A 13570-nucleotide genomic window follows, 5' to 3' on the forward strand; every position below is an offset into this window, starting at 1 on the left:
TTGCAATTTAACTGCAAAATAGCAAAAACTGAATTTAAATTATTGATATTAGAAATAATGCATGTCATATTTAAGAAATGTACTCAGAAATATATCTCCTTGATTCCACTCAACGTGCAAATTGGGTCAATTTCTAAGATAAATCTGGAATGTACTCAAATGAAGAGTAAACTGACATCTGTCAAAGTCAATTAATCTATTAATTTGAAAATTAATTAATTTGAATTGTCACTGTCAATTAATTTGAAAGCAGTGATAAGCAGTCAGTTACCTCTGCTGATCCATCAGATGCTGAAACCCATTGCATCAGTTGTCAGATTGACACAAGCACATCTTAAAAAGCCCATAAATTATAGAATTAAGTAGTGTTGGCCAGCTGTCAAAGCTATGGGAAATATCAGAATGAATGTAAACTTAAAGAGTAGAAACCAAAGGTAAATCACCTTTGAGTCCCTCACTGATACTCTCTCTACACGCAAGATGGGCCATTATTTTCTATTGGGCATGCGATGCAAGGAACCCAATATCCTCCAAACTCCTCTTAATCTGGGAGAAAGATCCGGGAACTGGGAGACTGCAACCCATCATCCCAATTTGGGTTGGCCTAAACTCCTTCCTAGTTTGATCACTGACTGCATCACTGGGATTTGGGGACCGCATTACCTGCCTCTGATTTCACGGAGAAAATTAAACATTTTCTCCAACTGAAAAATCTTTCCCATAACAGATTTTATATCCTACAGTTGCTTTACTGTAATATTTTTGCCAAGAGGCATTAGATGACTTCAGTCTTTCTCCACAAAACTTCAGCTGACATCAAAAGGTGTACAGTTCTGCATTAAGAATGGCAGTATTTAGATGAAAACCTCATTTCACTGACGTGTGATATGATTAGGATTTAATTCTAATCACTTTAAAGACAACAAGATTTTATCAAGTCTGACCCACTGAAGTCAAAGACTGTCTTTCCACCGACTTTAAAAATGGGAGGTGAAATTACTTAAAAATGCCTAAAAGATACAAAGTACATTTGTCAACTATTAATAGCTGCCCCATTGAAGGAATGTATCAGGAAAATTTCTAGCAATGCAGTATCTATAAGGAGGGACAATTTTGCAATAAAGTTTCACAAATTTTATTTTCTAATTTATAATTTATTTTATAATTTATAATGCCGCCTTATTCAAATTAAAAAAATGTAATCCAAACACAATTACACTCTTCTCACCTTGTATTAATGGAATAATAAAGACAAATTACAGTACAAATATAAGTACTGCAGATAGACTTTAGCAGAAGGTAAGCACTAGCACTACAGTAACTGAGTTTTATCCATATACCAATGTTACAGTTTCAAGTGTAACTTCATACGAGTTTACACAGGTATCGATTATTTAAATGAACCGTGTGTACCCTGCCATTTACTGTAACACAAAAAATTTGAAGGGGAAATTTTGAATTTCCACCTCAATATAAATTATAATGTTTTCTCAAAAAAACCCTCAAATCTATCTGGAAAAAAATACCAAAAAAAATTACTACTGCCAAAGCAATGGAATACCAAAATGGATTTGAGTAGAAACTTCAGGACAAGGAAAAAATCAAAGGTGCTTCTATTAATCATAGGCAGAATTCAGCATATAAAGTTATTTAAAGCACTGTTGCTTTCAACCAAAACCTACCTTGTTAGGAAAACCTGCATCTTGGAGACCATCCTGATTTAGGACAGAACTTAGAAACCAATAAAAATAAACACCCAGACAAGAACAGGCTTTACAGTAACTATTTATCATATTATAAAGCACCACAGAGGAAACACCACCAACATTCACAGAAGCAGGTAAAGCCAGACTGAAGACCATTAACACAGACGATATTCCGTTGTATCAAACATCTTATTTCATGGCAAAAGGAAAACTTGAGAAGACATTAATTCCCGGGTGCTTTATAACTGTTCAACAAAATGCAGAGATGACATCTAAGTTGCTGTTTTATTTTGGGCTTCTGGAGGGCGTTAAGTTTCTCTCTACATATATGCATACTTTTAAATTTCAGTATTTCCGAGTGCAAGATGCAGTGAGTCACTTTTCGACTGGGAGGACTTGACTAGTACCTGTCATCCTCCGGAGATGCATGCTGGATATGAATCCTGGGACTAGTAGGTCGTCTCCTCTCTAGGGAGGGGGACCATCTACCCCTGTTTGCCCGTTCAATAAAACAGGAAAAAAATAGGATATTTAGTTTGTGATTAAATTAAAAGAGATGGGATTTGAGACTGGAAAAATACCCCAAAAAGTAATGAAAATGTGTAATTTAATTATTTTCTCTAACAGTTTTCTAATTCCCAAGTATGCTATTATTAGGGCTGTTTACTGCAGAAATATCACAGCTGAAATAAGAGAATGTATGCCCAAAGATGCACAACTTTGACCAACAGAAATCTTTTACATAGTTTACCATTAAGTTTTCAAATCTTCTCTAACACTAGGCCACCTAAAAGCCTGTCATTCCCATAGAAAGTCATAATTCCAAACTAGAAGGGCTCTTCAAAGACCATATGATGATTGTTTTCTGGTATTACATTAAGCCTATTTCTCCTAGCAATTTTGCACAAAAAAATGCATTTTCAGTAAAAATGTGGGACTATTGAACTATGAGAAAAATTCTAAGGTATAAAATGACCTTTTTCTGGAATGCAATGAGAGAGCAGAGGTAAATTAATGAGCTACAACTAAGCTACACACATATATATTGTTTTCATTTAAAAACATATATAGAGTGTGCAGCCAGCTTCCTCTTCTGTTCATTTCTCTGTAACCCTGCAGCACACGCCAGCAGATTATGTTCTATAATTAAATTTAACAAAAAGGACCTGAATTGTGAATGAAAACTGATGTCTAAGATGACTTTTTTCCTTGAAAAAGATAATGAAATTTAGAATTATATATCCTATACTATAGACTGGCATTCCCTATTTTGTTGGCAGGTTATGTGGTTGTACAGATGTAAGCATAACAATTTCCAAAATCAAAACATACTGATTAATTTATCAGCAAAACGTTTACACAAACTCTGCATCACTATTTAACATATCACTTTCTGAGGCATCCTTCCAGTCCATGTAATAAGGAAAAGGGGTTGATTTATGGAACATGCAAATACCAAAGTTTTCAAGGAGATAAGCATCACTTGAACAGTTAGGGAGGTCTTTCAGGAGTTTCAGGAGTAAACAGGCTGTTAGTAGATAATTTCTTTTTCTCTCCAAAGCAAGAGTTAAGGAAAATGTTAATGCATCAGTGCACTCAAAGCCCTTAATATGCTGATATCCACTGAAAATATTAAACAGCATTTGATAGAATTAACTAGGCCATGCAGGATGAACTTGGAGAACATGCTCTTTCACCAAATTTTGGATGACCGAGAGCCACAGGACAATGCTGACAAACATGCAATAACCTACTCCTCTCCATGAAAATAAACTGGAAACACAATATGCTGCATACCCACTGCAAACGGTTATTTTACCATGCCCTATTTTAAATGTAAATGGTGAAATTCAACATAAATGTTAAAGGCATGCAATATCAACATCTAAGACTTCAGACTTACTAAAAAAAACTTCAGAAAAATCAACATGAAATCAGGATAGGTCTTAATTGGATCAAGTGACATTAAAACTTATTTTATTTAAGCATACGTAACAGGTAACTGCTCTTGTTTAGGTGGCAGCGAGCAGCTGACAGCAATCATCCTAAAGATATTTGAAATGTTTTGATCCCTACTGGGGTGAAGCACCTCAGAACAAATCTATGGCAGCTGGTGGGCTGCATTTTGCAGATGTGCTGACTCTCTTACATGAACTCAGCCCTGGGCTGTGCTCCTCGGCATTATTTTCTCAGGTCTCCACCAAGGAACCTCTCAGGATCAAAGTACACAAGCAGCACCAATCTGTACAACTGCTCTTGTGCTAATAAAAATAAATAAAAGCCACCTTATGCATGATTAAGTAACTATTGCTGGCTGCGATCTTAAATCAATCTGAGGAAGATGCTGCTACCGTGAGAAATCACTGCTGAATCACTTCAGATACTGCACTTCAATCTCATGCTTATGTGCTTTCCTGGCTGGAGGCTGGGGGTTGCAAACAAATTTCTCCTTTTTAAAGAAATTATACAAAATTTACAAAGAAAAAAAAGCAGAATTTCGAGACACAGTAAAAAAATCATATTAAGGGAAGTATTAGCAGCAGAAAATATTTTCAATAGCTTATAGCAGGAGAAAAGGAATGTCTTTTGTTGGTTTTTTTTTGTTGCTGTTTTAGCGTAACCAACAAGGCTTACGTATCCTAAACTCCTATATATTGCAAAGTATGTTTCTGCTGATATATGTGGGTCAACAAAATGACTTTTGCTGGTGAAGTAGCATCTTAAAAAACAGTAACTACTCTGACCATTCCAAGTTATAGGAATGATGCTGTAGAGAGTTTAAGGATCAAAATAATTTCCAACAAACCATTGACACAATAGGTATAGGGCTATACTGTCCATCACGTATACACCGCCAATATTATTTTATTTAAAAAAGCTCAAGTGGACTATTTTAACTCTTGATCTCTAATATAAGCTAATTTATACCCTTGGAGACAAAAGGTTTGGGGGAGTAAGTAGAAATTATTTTCCATAGATAAGTATACTCATAATTTTGATGAAGATGTACAATGCCACAGTTAGAAGGACTAAATGTCAATTTTGAGGACTAAAAGTCTAAATTTTAAAATAAAATCTACAATTCCATTTGAGGAGCAGGAAAGAAAAATTATTAAAAGAACTAAAAATACCTTCCACTTAGGTCCCCCAAATACACTGATAATAACATGGCACTGTATAGATTTGGTTTCCCAAAATCAAAAAGTGTTTCTCTTTGCTCCAAGCAGGACCATCTCTACACCTGACAGATGCTTGGCTACCTTCTTCTTAGACAGTCTCCAGTAATGAAGTCAACACAACCTTTTCTGTATCCTCTATTACAGTGCTTCATTACACTCACTTTCAAAAATAAAAGCTTTCCTACTGTTTAAGTTAAAGCTATGTTATTCTAAGTCCCTTATTCTTCTCCAGCACAGAAACAAAATGCTTTATACGTCACTTGAGCTTAATTCTGTGTTCTTCAATCTAAAGAGTCCTCAATCACTGCACACAATGGATCACTGACCTCACGTTAAAGTGTAAGCAGATACATTCAACAGTGCAGAATTACATCTTCAAAAATTAGCTTCCCTCAAAACAAAAAATTAATTTGGTGGTTTATATACATTAAATACAACATTTTCCTCCAAAAAGTGGGCTGCATTGGAAAAGTACCATCTATGTCGGAAGAAAAGAAAAAAAAAGTATGTGCTAAATCCTCTGTCAGAGCCACAGAGATATCACCATTTTCAACAAAACTATCATAGAAAATTTGAATATGAATTTCCTAAAAGGCTTCTCTGCACCCCAATGAAGGATCCCAAGTCAAAAACACCTATTTAGGATTTCCAAAAGCAAATAAGTAAAAGTTTTGTAGTGATGGACAATTTTTCTGGATCAGGACCACAGGTGATTTGGCAGAACCACGTGTTTAGTAGCAGTAGAGGCCACTACCACAGACCAAGCACTTGTTTTTATGAGGAGCTGATAAAAAATGCTGCAGGTTCTGTGCAGTGCCTATTGGACATGAATTATAAAGACATAATAAAACTACTCAACGTCAGTGACAGGTGCAGTTTTAAATATAATATTTTAACTACATAATTTACAATTGCCAATTACTTTTTCACTCAATATTCAGTTCGATGGGTAGAATCTTGAAATAAAAGTACAAAACACATACTGCTCAGACAAATTACAGTACAAATATAAGTACTGCAGATAGACTTTAGCAGAAGGTAAGCACTAGCACTACAGTAACTGAGTTTTATCCATATACCAATGTTACAGTTTCAAGTGTAACTTCATACGAGTTTACACAGGTATCGATTATTTAAATGAACCGTGTGTACCCTGCCATTTACTGTAACACAAAAAATTTGAAGGGGAAATTTTGAATTTCCACCTCAATGATCCATCTGAGAGATCTCACCAGAACGTGAGTCACTCCTCTGCCACAAGGGCACAACTCCAAAAGAGCGAAGTTCCAATCAAGTGGGGAAGAAGGAAAGGAGGCAGAATTCAGCATATAAAGTTATTTAAAGCACTGTTGCTTTTAACCAAAACCTACCTTGTTAGGAAAACCTGCATCTTGGAGACCATCCTGATTTAGGACAGAACTTAGAAACCAATAAAAATAAACACCCAGACAAGAACAGGCTTTACAGTAACTATTTATCATATTATAAAGCACCACAGAGGAAACACCACCAACATTCACAGAAGCAGGTAAAGCCAGACTGAAGACCATTAACACAGACGATATTCCGTTGTATCAAACATCTTATTTCATGGCAAAAGGAAAACTTGAGAAGACATTAATTCCCGGGTGCTTTATAACTGTTCAACAAAATGCAGAGATGACATCTAAGTTGCTGTTTTATTTTGGGCTTCTGGAGGGCGTTAAGTTTCTCTCTACATATATGCATACTTTTAAATTTCAGTATTTCCGAGTGCAAGATGCAGTGAGTCACTTTTCGACTGGGAGGACTTGACTAGTACCTGTCATCCTCCGGAGATGCATGCTGGATATGAATCCTGGGACTAGTAGGTCGTCTCCTCTCTAGGGAGGGGGACCATCTACCCCTGTTTGCCCGTTCAATAAAACAGGAAAAAAATAGGATATTTAGTTTGTGATTAAATTAAAAGAGATGGGATTTGAGACTGGAAAAATACCCCAAAAAGTAATGAAAATGTGTAATTTAATTATTTTCTCTAACAGTTTTCTAATTCCCAAGTATGCTATTATTAGGGCTGTTTACTGCAGAAATATCACAGCTGAAATAAGAGAATGTATGCCCAAAGATGCACAACTTTGACCAACAGAAATCTTTTACATAGTTTACCATTAAGTTTTCAAATCTTCTCTAACACTAGGCCACCTAAAAGCCTGTCATTCCCATAGAAAGTCATAATTCCAAACTAGAAGGGCTCTTCAAAGACCATATGATGATTGTTTTCTGGTATTACATTAAGCCTATTTCTCCTAGCAATTTTGCACAAAAAAATGCATTTTCAGTAAAAATGTGGGACTATTGAACTATGAGAAAAATTCTAAGGTATAAAATGACCTTTTTCTGGAATGCAATGAGAGAGCAGAGGTAAATTAATGAGCTACAACTAAGCTACACACATATATATTGTTTTCATTTAAAAACATATATAGAGTGTGCAGCCAGCTTCCTCTTCTGTTCATTTCTCTGTAACCCTGCAGCACACGCCAGCAGATTATGTTCTATAATTAAATTTAACAAAAAGGACCTGAATTGTGAATGAAAACTGATGTCTAAGATGACTTTTTTCCTTGAAAAAGATAATGAAATTTAGAATTATATATCCTATACTATAGACTGGCATTCCCTATTTTGTTGGCAGGTTATGTGGTTGTACAGATGTAAGCATAACAATTTCCAAAATCAAAACATACTGATTAATTTATCAGCAAAACGTTTACACAAACTCTGCATCACTATTTAACATATCACTTTCTGAGGCATCCTTCCAGTCCATGTAATAAGGAAAAGGGGTTGATTTATGGAACATGCAAATACCAAAGTTTTCAAGGAGATAAGCATCACTTGAACAGTTAGGGAGGTCTTTCAGGAGTTTCAGGAGTAAACAGGCTGTTAGTAGATAATTTCTTTTTCTCTCCAAAGCAAGAGTTAAGGAAAATGTTAATGCATCAGTGCACTCAAAGCCCTTAATATGCTGATATCCACTGAAAATATTAAACAGCATTTGATAGAATTAACTAGGCCATGCAGGATGAACTTGGAGAACATGCTCTTTCACCAAATTTTGGATGACCGAGAGCCACAGGACAATGCTGACAAACATGCAATAACCTACTCCTCTCCATGAAAATAAACTGGAAACACAATATGCTGCATACCCACTGCAAACGGTTATTTTACCATGCCCTATTTTAAATGTAAATGGTGAAATTCAACATAAATGTTAAAGGCATGCAATATCAACATCTAAGACTTCAGACTTACTAAAAAAAACTTCAGAAAAATCAACATGAAATCAGGATAGGTCTTAATTGGATCAAGTGACATTAAAACTTATTTTATTTAAGCATACGTAACAGGTAACTGCTCTTGTTTAGGTGGCAGCGAGCAGCTGACAGCAATCATCCTAAAGATATTTGAAATGTTTTGATCCCTACTGGGGTGAAGCACCTCAGAACAAATCTATGGCAGCTGGTGGGCTGCATTTTGCAGATGTGCTGACTCTCTTACATGAACTCAGCCCTGGGCTGTGCTCCTCGGCATTATTTTCTCAGGTCTCCACCAAGGAACCTCTCAGGATCAAAGTACACAAGCAGCACCAATCTGTACAACTGCTCTTGTGCTAATAAAAATAAATAAAAGCCACCTTATGCATGATTAAGTAACTATTGCTGGCTGCGATCTTAAATCAATCTGAGGAAGATGCTGCTACCGTGAGAAATCACTGCTGAATCACTTCAGATACTGCACTTCAATCTCATGCTTATGTGCTTTCCTGGCTGGAGGCTGGGGGTTGCAAACAAATTTCTCCTTTTTAAAGAAATTATACAAAATTTACAAAGAAAAAAAAGCAGAATTTCGAGACACAGTAAAAAAATCATATTAAGGGAAGTATTAGCAGCAGAAAATATTTTCAATAGCTTATAGCAGGAGAAAAGGAATGTCTTTTGTTGGTTTTTTTTTGTTGCTGTTTTAGCGTAACCAACAAGGCTTACGTATCCTAAACTCCTATATATTGCAAAGTATGTTTCTGCTGATATATGTGGGTCAACAAAATGACTTTTGCTGGTGAAGTAGCATCTTAAAAAACAGTAACTACTCTGACCATTCCAAGTTATAGGAATGATGCTGTAGAGAGTTTAAGGATCAAAATAATTTCCAACAAACCATTGACACAATAGGTATAGGGCTATACTGTCCATCACGTATACACCGCCAATATTATTTTATTTAAAAAAGCTCAAGTGGACTATTTTAACTCTTGATCTCTAATATAAGCTAATTTATACCCTTGGAGACAAAAGGTTTGGGGGAGTAAGTAGAAATTATTTTCCATAGATAAGTATACTCATAATTTTGATGAAGATGTACAATGCCACAGTTAGAAGGACTAAATGTCAATTTTGAGGACTAAAAGTCTAAATTTTAAAATAAAATCTACAATTCCATTTGAGGAGCAGGAAAGAAAAATTATTAAAAGAACTAAAAATACCTTCCACTTAGGTCCCCCAAATACACTGATAATAACATGGCACTGTATAGATTTGGTTTCCCAAAATCAAAAAGTGTTTCTCTTTGCTCCAAGCAGGACCATCTCTACACCTGACAGATGCTTGGCTACCTTCTTCTTAGACAGTCTCCAGTAATGAAGTCAACACAACCTTTTCTGTATCCTCTATTACAGTGCTTCATTACACTCACTTTCAAAAATAAAAGCTTTCCTACTGTTTAAGTTAAAGCTATGTTATTCTAAGTCCCTTATTCTTCTCCAGCACAGAAACAAAATGCTTTATACGTCACTTGAGCTTAATTCTGTGTTCTTCAATCTAAAGAGTCCTCAATCACTGCACACAATGGATCACTGACCTCACGTTAAAGTGTAAGCAGATACATTCAACAGTGCAGAATTACATCTTCAAAAATTAGCTTCCCTCAAAACAAAAAATTAATTTGGTGGTTTATATACATTAAATACAACATTTTCCTCCAAAAAGTGGGCTGCATTGGAAAAGTACCATCTATGTCGGAAGAAAAGAAAAAAAAAGTATGTGCTAAATCCTCTGTCAGAGCCACAGAGATATCACCATTTTCAACAAAACTATCATAGAAAATTTGAATATGAATTTCCTAAAAGGCTTCTCTGCACCCCAATGAAGGATCCCAAGTCAAAAACACCTATTTAGGATTTCCAAAAGCAAATAAGTAAAAGTTTTGTAGTGATGGACAATTTTTCTGGATCAGGACCACAGGTGATTTGGCAGAACCACGTGTTTAGTAGCAGTAGAGGCCACTACCACAGACCAAGCACTTGTTTTTATGAGGAGCTGATAAAAAATGCTGCAGGTTCTGTGCAGTGCCTATTGGACATGAATTATAAAGACATAATAAAACTACTCAACGTCAGTGACAGGTGCAGTTTTAAATATAATATTTTAACTACATAATTTACAATTGCCAATTACTTTTTCACTCAATATTCAGTTCGATGGGTAGAATCTTGAAATAAAAGTACAAAACACATACTGCTCACGTCCATATGTTATTACATTAAATAGCTGCTTTTAGATGACTACAGCTGTATATATCTACACAGTTATTAAAATGATGCTACAATATTTTTTTTTTAAATCAAGAACAATAACCTGCATTTCATTCTGAGTGGCCTTATTTCTATCATACTTATTTTTTAATAACCATGTATCTATTATTTATGACATCTTGAGCCCAGTCTTAAATAGGAATGAGCTGGTGTAGATCCATCTGAAAGATCTCACCAGAACATGAGTCACTCCTCTGCCACAAGGGCACAACTTCAAAAGAGCAAAGTTCCAATCAAGTGGGGAAGAAGGAAAGGAAAATTTCACAAAAAACTCAGGAGGAACGTTATTTCAAAGAGAAAAGTGCGTTCTTACTGCCCTTCTTCACAGGCCCTCTCCCACTGTAATAAAAATGATGCAACTGTTATAACCACCACATGATGACAAAGCAACTTTGCACTATGAAGTGCCACACTAGGTAAATATGTATTGCACAGATGAAATTGTAATTCTACCATATTCCTACTCAATAGGAGCCTATTATTGCCTTTCATGAAATTAAAATTTCACTCTTAAAATGGTAGAGTTCTTAGCCAAAAACACAGAGGAGGATGAAAAATTCCCTTCCAGAACAATCCCATCTGTCAAACACACCAGCAGTATTTCATTCACCTAAGATTTTGAACAAGGCTAGTGTAATATCGAAAATTCAGAAAGCATTGATAAAATGCCTGCACATTGTCTGTGAAACAACAGTATTTCATTTAAATTGCAAACATGTCTTCTTAAGACTTATGTGAGCCTTAATATAATGTCACAGAGTGAAAAAAAAAACTCAATGCAGTGATTTGCCTTGTAATTGTGAAAGCAGAAGCAGCAGATCAGATTGAGAAAGCAATGAAGTTTGGCTGTTTTGTAGAAAAGACATCACTACACAGACTACAGTTCTGGTTTGAAATATGAGAGATTTGTCGTAATTTATAAATTAAGTCACTGCCTTATTAGCAGTCCACAGAACAGGCAAGAAACAGACGTAATATTTTTTAGCAAATGATGATGAAGCTCAACAACCAAGTGGCACTTTGTCAAAATACGTAACACTGCAATGCTATTATCAGCATACTGAGGACTTTCGAAAACAAAGACATCAGCGTGAACTAAAACAAGGGAAGAAGCCAGAAGCGGTTATAAACTCCAACACACAATTTACATGGCAGACATGAATATAGGAGCCCAAATGTCCACAGATACCAAAGCAGACATGAATGGACAGGAATGCGGGGTACTCGTATGGAGAAAACCAAAAGTGATAAAAGATCACCAGCACAGATGACAAGAAATTCAGAAGTTTTTATTTGATACCTTTCTCGTTCTGGTGAATGCAAACTAGTATCTGGTCTCAAGCAGTTGGTACTAGCACTCCTAGCCCTGTCAAGGGAGGGCTGTAGTTCACTAGTGCCAGTGCATTGCATCCAATGGTAGAAGAGAAAGAAAAAGAAAACAAAGAAAGGAATACAATGTTAGATATTAACTCATAAAATAATGCTCTCTTTACAGAAAATGTAGAATCACAATGATTTAATCAAGGGAAACGTAAAAGAGCTGACTGGATGACAGTGCCAAGATTTGTATAGAAAATAAAAGCCAACAAAAGACTGCTAGAAATTTTTTTTTGCTAGGATTGTTGAAATGTTTAAAACTGAATGAGACAGAACAACATCCACTTGTAAGAAAGCGGAATGAGAAATATCAAACAATAAGTTTAAATCCTTATTAACAGCAGTAAATCTTAAGCCAACATAAAAGGATGTGATACACTATATATTATGTGAAATCACTTTACGGTGAAGCTCCTTTATTCTGCAAATCCAATATTAGATACCAAACAGGAGGGGGAATTAATCCTCAGTTTCTTACCTAACCAGCAGATCATCTCCAAATTTCGGTATTCGTGAATTAAGGCAATCACGAAGGAGTGAAATATCCTGTCTAATCACTGATTTGGTCTTAGCACATGCAGGAAGAGTTGAGCTTTGTAAATTAAAATTATTTAAACAAAATGAAAATAAATTTGACATGTAACCAAAACCTCAGACATAAACAAAAGAATGTAACAAAGAAAAACACGCAACGTAAAATTTTAACAGTGAAGACAAGTCTACCTCACACAAAGTCATTTGGTTAGGGTTTTTTTGTAATGTAAGGGTTAATTTAAACAGGTCTATGAAGTTATTTTAGGATTATATCCCTTATCTCTCATTTATAAAAACTGTATGATTTTTTAAATTATTGTTTAAAAGGCAAGTGTATTTATTTTTTTAAAAGGAACTAACTACTTACAGGGGACTCTTAAACACTTCTTACCTGTATAGGTTCCAATGAGTACCATTTTCTAGTAAAGGCATCTTGGGTGGTAATGTTTTATAGCGCCTAACCGAACTTCTTGAATGTGATGGAATAGAAAAGAAAAGAGAACACCACAAAAACATGCCAGAAATAAAAAAACAGGTAAAGGTAAGCCAAGACAGACTAGAACGTAAAATAAATGCATAATTTTGTGCTACATTTAATAGCTGTATGAGTAGGTTTCTCAGTATTTGCTTTTCTCAGCTACTCTGACAGCTATCTGGGGAACAAATTTCTGTATCTGCACTTCCGTTAATACAGTCCCTGACAATACCAGTAGAGCTCAGATTTTTTACTGGTAATGAAAGTAATCTAAATTTCATTTATAGAGATTTTTAATTAGAACACAGTAGTTGTTGTAAAGGATTAGGCTGATATATAAACTTGTTTTTTATTTCTGTTAGTGATGCCTTACTTAGACCTAGAGAGACTTTAACCTCTTCAGTAGCTAAGCAGGAAAAGCTTGCTAAAGCAGTGATATATAGTATCACAACCCTATTTATAGATGTATAAATCTGGCATTTTTGAATGTGGAAGCATTTTGGAAGTGGCATGACAGCTTCAAAATCTGACAGTAATTAAATGTAATTAATAATAAGCTAATTAAAAAACTTAGGAGATCTACTGCAGCAGCCTGCACAGTAGCACTCAGATGTTACACAACTGTCTAATACGATCACCCACAGTACCTGACAATTTAGAACAGGAA

The 13570-nt window shown here is 35.3% G+C and overlaps 1 protein-coding gene across 1 annotated transcript in view; it reads right to left on the minus strand.

Annotated features, from left to right (window-relative positions):
* LOC104544565 (regulating synaptic membrane exocytosis protein 1-like) overlaps positions 1-13570 on the minus strand; it is a gene marked incomplete at both ends in the record, with an annotated part of 77450 nt that overhangs the window by 47787 nt on the left and 16093 nt on the right. Inside the window, 4 exons of the mRNA XM_010189474.1 lie at positions 6687-6770; positions 11818-11907; positions 12373-12486; positions 12820-12897. Coding sequence (XP_010187776.1) covers positions 6687-6770; positions 11818-11907; positions 12373-12486; positions 12820-12897 — 366 coding nt within the window. The remainder of the gene's footprint in view (positions 1-6686; positions 6771-11817; positions 11908-12372; positions 12487-12819; positions 12898-13570) is intronic.

Source organism: Mesitornis unicolor, unplaced genomic scaffold, assembly GCF_000695765.1.
Source record: "Mesitornis unicolor isolate BGI_N332 unplaced genomic scaffold, ASM69576v1 scaffold1468, whole genome shotgun sequence".
NCBI lineage: Eukaryota > Metazoa > Chordata > Aves > Mesitornithiformes > Mesitornithidae > Mesitornis > Mesitornis unicolor.